We start from the raw sequence: 6,295 nt of genomic DNA, 5'->3' as shown, positions 1-6,295 counted from the left end.
AAAACCACTCGTATACTTGAGTTTTTCCCATAGTAAGCTTGTTCAACTTGTAAGCTGTGTTCAACATCACAAAAGTTTCTGCAGCATTTTTCCAGAGCAGAAAACAAAATTTCATAGCCACATGCTGTTCTCGTAAATTGGCCATCACAAAAAATGAGGTTCAAGTGAAACTGCTTTTATGAAAAAATTCAATGTGACCAGAGAGAGAACCTTCCTAGGCGATGACACTGGGTGCACTAATTCAGAGCAAGTTGCTTGATGCTTGCCTAGTGGGAGAAATGCATCCTACAAAAGATTTGCTCCGCCCAGGACAATTCTGGGGGTTTTTGGTAACCCCTCTTAGAGGACATGGGGGCAATGACTGCTCTGACATTTTTCATTTTCAGCTTTGAAGGGTTTTAAAAAACAGCATGACTTTTTGTTTCTCATAGTCTGATAGCCCATGGATCTGACAAACTCTTAACTGGGCAAAACAATTTTCTGGAGCTTATGTAAACCCACTACACTGAATAGTTATTATTCCATCTTATACAGGTATCTTAGGCAATTTAGGCTCAAATGGAGAGGCACTAGAGTGTGGAGTAGCTAAAGGGGCAGATCAATGGAGTGAAAACAATAGATACAGTGTGATTGGATTGTCACAGACATTGGGGTGTCCCTGGAAGGACTGGATCCTATGATCAGAGGGCTGATGGTACATGACTAGAGGTCCTTAAACCTAATATTAGGAACTTGCACATTTATCATTAGTCATCAGACATAGGAAGCAGCTATGAGACTACAGGATGTGACCCGGGGATGCAGAAGACTCTAGAAGGCTGGTTTCAAGATGAGGATACAGGCAGTTAAAAGGACTCTGGACTGAGGATTAAGAATTGAGTATTAGGGAACACCAGTACTTCAATGGAAATAGAAAAATTTGGCCAGACCAGACAGAAACTAAAAAATGTAAAGGAAAATCAGGGAAGGAAGCTGCCACAGAAGCAAATAGAAGGTGGTAACGGAATGAACTGATCTGTTAGGAAAGTGCACCAGCCCCTCCCTCTTTTCCTTTCTTCTGTCTCCCAACTCTAGATCGCTTCTCGTACATAAGAAGACTCAGACTTGTTCACGAACCTAGTGAGAACTTATCTTTTCCTAAGGGCTCAATTCATCTATCAACTTGAGAATCTGAAGTCCCGTACATTTCAGAGCACATGACTGATACAGTCTGAGTTGTGGTTTATTAGGGAAAATTTTACTACAGTGAAAAGACAACCAAGCATTTGAAGAAGTAGCATATGAAAATAAAACAAGTCAATCATTCTTACAAGACTCAAGTAAAGCTTCTAGTTTTCTTTCTTTTCCTTTACTGACAGTTTTAAAGCTTCTACTTTTCTATTTTGTTTGGTTAATGTGGAAAAATCGTCTAGTGGGTTACTACTGACACCTTCACCACATACAGTGTTATGCCAAAACTCCCTCGGGTGGGTGAAGTAGTGATTGGTGGTGGTAGCACTTTGTCCTCAGATATCAGCTAAGAAAGAACACTGCAAGCAAATTCCTACCACAGACCTGACCTCATGGCTCTTAGCCATCTGTGTCTTCTGGCGCAGGAAGTGTTATAGCTCCTTGTTACAGCACCTCACATTCCCCACATAACGCTTCTCCCTTCAAAAGAAAATGCTCTCTAAGGTATAGTGTTCTTGCATATTCTCCCTGCACACAGCTTCTACTCTGTGTATTCAGGTTTGTGAGAAGTGATTATAAAACCTCAGCCACATTCACTGCAAACACACTTCTCTGGAATGAGTGTGCTGATGTCTAATGAGCCTCTGCTTAGAGATAAATCCTCGTCCACACTCCTTGCACACATAGGGCTTCTCCACTGAGTGTGTCCACTGGTGTCTGATGAGATTTGACTTATGGCTAAAGCCTCGCCGACATTCCAGACACACATAAGGTTTCTCCCCCGAGTGTTTCCTCTGGTGTAAGATGAGAACTGACTTGTAGCTAAAACCTTGTCCACACTCCTTACACACATGTGGCTTCTCCCTTATGTGTTTCCTTTGCTCTATAAGGAGACTTGATTCCAGAATAAAGTTTTGAGCACACTCCTTGTACACATCTGGCTTCTCTCCCGAGTGTGTCCTCTGATGTCTGTTGAGATTTGACTTGTGGCTAAAGGCTCGTCCACATTCCAGACACAAGAAAGGTTTCTCTCCTGAGTGTTTCCTCTGGTGTATGATGAGATTTGACTTGCTCCTAAAACCTTGTCCACACTCCTTACAAATGTATGGCTTCTTCTCCCTTGTGGGTTTCCTTTGCTCTATAAGGAAGCTGGATTTCGGTATAAAGTCTCGTGCACATTCCTTGCAGACATCTAGCTTCTCTGAGTGTGTCCTCTGGTGTCTGATGAGATTTGACTTCTGGCTAAAGCTTTGCCCACATTCCAGACACAGGTAAGGCTTCTCCCCCGAGTGCTTCCTCTGGTGTATGATGAGTGCAGACCTGAAGTTATAACCCCGTCCACACTCCTCACACACATGTGGCTTCTCCTTTGAGTGCACCCTCTGCTCTATAAGGAGACTTGATTCTGGCATAAAGTCTGGTGCACTCTCCTTATACACATCTGTCTTCTCCTCTGAGTGTGTCCTCTGATGTCTGATAAGATTTGACTTGTGGCTAAATCTTCGGCCACATCCCAGACACAGGTAAGGTTTCTCTCCTGAGTGTTTCCTCTGGTGTAAGATGAGAGTTGACTTGTAGTTAAAACCCCGTCCACACTCCTCACACACATGTGGTTTCTCCCTTGAGCGTTCCCTCTGGTCTATAAGAAGACTTGATTTTGGCATAAAGTCTCGTGCACATACCTTGCACACATGTGGCTTCTCCCCGGAGTGCCCCCCCTGGTGTCGGATGAGATTTGACTTGTGGCTAAAGCCTCGCCCACACTCCAGACACACATAAGGTTTCTCTCCTGTGTGGCCCCTCTGGTGTCTGATGAGATTTGACTTGCGGCTAAAACCTCGCCCACACTGGAGACACACATAAGGTTTCTCTCCTGTGTGTGACCTCTGATGCCTAAGAAGATGCGGTCTCTGGGCGAAGCCTCTCCCACATTCAGTGCACACATGTGGCTTCTCCCCTGAGTGTGTCCTCTGATGTATAATTAGAGATGACTTCTGGATAAAGCCCCGTCCACACTCACTGCACACATGTGGCTTCTCCTCTAAGTGTGTCCTCTGATGTATGAGGAGAGAGGACTTATGGATAAAGCCTCGCCCACACTCACTGCACACATGTGGCTTAACCCAGAAAAGGGCTCTCTGGTTTGTGGGGAAGTTTGATTTCAGGAAATAGTCTGGTCCCTCCGCTCTATAGCTAACTGTTTCAAAGATTGAGGTTTCTAATTCCTTCAACTGTTTATCTGTTTCCACATCGTTTTCTGCTGTGTGGACTGAGTTGGCCTCCATTCCTACCACTGTGTTGCCTTCTCTTGGGCTTGCTGGCTGTCTCCCGGCTGGGCTGCAGAATGCTCTTGAGGTCTCTCTCTCCCCTGTGCTTCCACACCAGGGTTTGGAGATGTCTTCTTGGTCCCGACCTTGAGTGTTTTCACTCCTGCAGCTCTCATCAGAATCCTGATGCTCTGGCTGCTGCTGGTGCCCTGGGCTGGAATCTCCTGGATGGAAGTGATTCTCTGCACACAGGCCAGGGAAGACCTGAAGCACATGCTGGTTGAGGAACTGCTGACAGGAGAGAGCCAAGAGGCAGGAGGAACACGAGTAGATTTCTGACTTTGGTTCTGCAGAAGAGAGAGGACTTTCTATTAGAGCAGCTATGAGTGGCCTGCGCAGCCTTTTCTTATGACAGACAGTATCTCACTGCTGGAGTCCCAGCGAATCACAGACAGTTAAGTGCTCCACGACTAGCCCAAAGGGTGGTGGTCTGGAAGACAGGCGTGGCTATCTGTTGGAAGGTTACAGCGAGAACACACTATGGAACAGTTCTACCTCATACATGGGGTCACCATGAGTTAAACCAGACTCCATGGCAGCTAACAACAATTTCACTGCCACAATAGTTGCTGATAATATACACAACCCAATTGGTTCATTTAAGGTCCAGTTAAACAAATTACACTGTCTACTGCAATCCAGAAGAACTCCAATAGTGCTGTGGTTAAAGCATTTGGCTAAGATCCAAAAAGCTGGTGGTTCAAGCCCACCAATAGCTCAACGGTAGAATGTCGGGGCAGTCTGCTTCTATATGTACAGCCTTGGCACCCTAAGGAACAGTTATGCAATGTCTTACATAGGGTAGCTGTGAGTTACCATCAACTTGATGGCAGTGGATTTAGGTCTTATAATGCAGATAGCCCAACCCCAAACCTCTTCAACATGTCAACCAGTTTAGAATTTCTCAAGCAAGAATCAGCAACTGCTTCTGTCTTATAAACAGCTTCTAATATAGCCGGCCTTGTCCCTCGTCCTTCCACTAAACCTATAAGCCTTCGTCATTCACAATGCCATATTCCCCCCTTCACATTTTGGTATTACTTAGAAAATACAGGTTCTATGACCTATGAGGCAATGTCCTTCAAGACTTTTCTTATTATAAAGAAGGAATCAGAGACAACAACCATATTCATAACTAACTGGTTTTGGTTTTTTATTTTTGCCCACCCTAGGTTTATTTGTACAAACAGCACAAGACACGAGCTCCATGCAGATGGCAGCCCAGGGGTCACACCAGTCCCTCTCATCCTCAGACAGAGAACTCTACTTTATGGCCTGGGCACCTTTAGGAGCTTGAGCTAGAGTTAAGGCCTTGACTGGAGTGTCAACCTTTCTTTTTGTGCCTTGTCTTTGAGCCAGCAGAGCCTCAGACCCTTGGCAATACATATCTGAGCCCACCTGCCAAGCTTGGGATGGCCAATGTAGGCCAGTCAACTGAGTTTGTGGTTGACACCCATTGAGATCTCTTCACAAGAGCCTTGATAACATCAGCACGAGCATCCATGGCACTGTCAGCCTGCATTGTCTTCAGGCCCTTCTTGTGCTTCTTGACAAAGCAAATGTTCCTCATGAATGTGGGGTACACCCCTTCAGAGATTCATATCGCTGTGACTGGGGTTTCTTGATACCCATTTCTGTCTGTTCTATTTCCGGGATTCGTTGTACATGGTGTGGTTCTTGGACTTGACCATGTCTGCATAGACACCTGCTCTAATTAATTGGTTTAATAACGAACAAGGTACAATTCGGGATAAGATTAAGGGTTAAAACTACTGACCTTTTGAGAACTTAATCACTGTGCCACCAGGGCTCCCTTTGACATGTAGTAGGTAGTTAATAAATATCTAGAGACTCAATAAAGGGAAAAAACACACACCCTCACCCAAGGAGAGCAGATTCCTGTAACTCTCCAGCATCACGTCTCTGTACAGGTTCTTCTGCTCTGAGCTCAGTGTCTCCCATTCTGCCTCCGTGAAGACCACAGTGACATCTTCGAATGTAACTGGTTTCTAGAATGAGCAAGAGATCAATGTATAGCAAATAATTACCAACTTTTACAATGAGTGTAACCAGTGGCCACAGTCTATATCTGAAGGTGTTCACTGAGCTAATTCTGAGAACACAATTCCCCATAGCAGGCTTTTCAACATGACTATATATCTGGTTGTGATAAAATCCATGAGGAGCACAAGTGATGCATAAAACACATCCTGAGTCTCAAACATGAATGACTTCATTGGAGAAAGTATTGTGAATCAATTTAAATGCAGTAAGCATTACTCAAGAAAGTAACGTTGTGATTTATATCCAGATAACATATTCATTTAAACAGTAAAAACAAATGATTTACCTCACTGAAGCCTACTTTATTTTGACCCACAGACACGCTACAGAAGAGAGAGCTGTACCTTAGGGTTTCTAAGTCTTTAAGGAAGCAGACCATCATCTTTCTTCGGCAACATGGCTTCTAGGTTCAAACCATCTGGTTAGGAGTAAAGCACACAAGTATTTCTCCACTAGAAATCAAACCCACTGCCAGTGAGTCAATACTGACTCATAGCAACCCTATAGGGCAGGACAGAATTGTTCAAGAGGGTTTGGTTTCTAAGGTCCTATGGCTGAGTGTATTCTTCCATTTTGTTTTCCTAACTCCATCTTCTTTAAGCTGCCCTTAAAAATAATCTGTTCAACTCCTTTATTTCACTTCTTCCTTTCAGTTTAAACTGGCATTCCATGATGCTCACCTTCCCGTGATACAGGCACGGAAGACAAAGTGGGTGCCTAAGCAAATGTGGTGA

General features: G+C 44.3%; 1 protein-coding gene across 7 annotated transcripts in view; it reads right to left on the bottom strand.

Annotated features, from left to right (window-relative positions):
- Positions 1-1,062: 1,062 nt before the first annotated feature.
- Positions 1,063-6,295, bottom strand: part of LOC101652143 (zinc finger protein 343-like) — a 17,605-nt gene continuing 12,372 nt past the window's right edge. For 5 of the 7 annotated variants that reach the window (XM_045295199.1, XM_045295204.1, XM_045295197.1 and 2 more), the window contains exons 5-6: positions 5,374-5,506; positions 1,063-3,784 (exon numbers count right to left, since the gene is read on the bottom strand). In XM_045295199.1, the coding sequence (XP_045151134.1) occupies positions 1,764-3,784; positions 5,374-5,506 (2,154 nt within the window). In that variant the 3' untranslated portion in view covers positions 1,063-1,763. Of the gene's footprint in view, positions 3,785-5,373; positions 5,507-5,905; positions 5,980-6,295 lie in introns of all 7 variants that reach the window. The other 2 variants (XM_045295203.1, XM_045295201.1) reach the window with 2 other exon arrangements.

This window comes from Echinops telfairi, unplaced genomic scaffold (genome assembly GCF_000313985.2).
Source record: "Echinops telfairi isolate 266 unplaced genomic scaffold, ASM31398v2 ScPeMD7_5592;HRSCAF=6446, whole genome shotgun sequence".
Classification (NCBI taxonomy): domain Eukaryota; kingdom Metazoa; phylum Chordata; class Mammalia; order Afrosoricida; family Tenrecidae; genus Echinops; species Echinops telfairi.
Note: the sequence above shows the minus strand (reverse complement) of the source record. Positions and strands in the feature narration are given on the sequence as shown.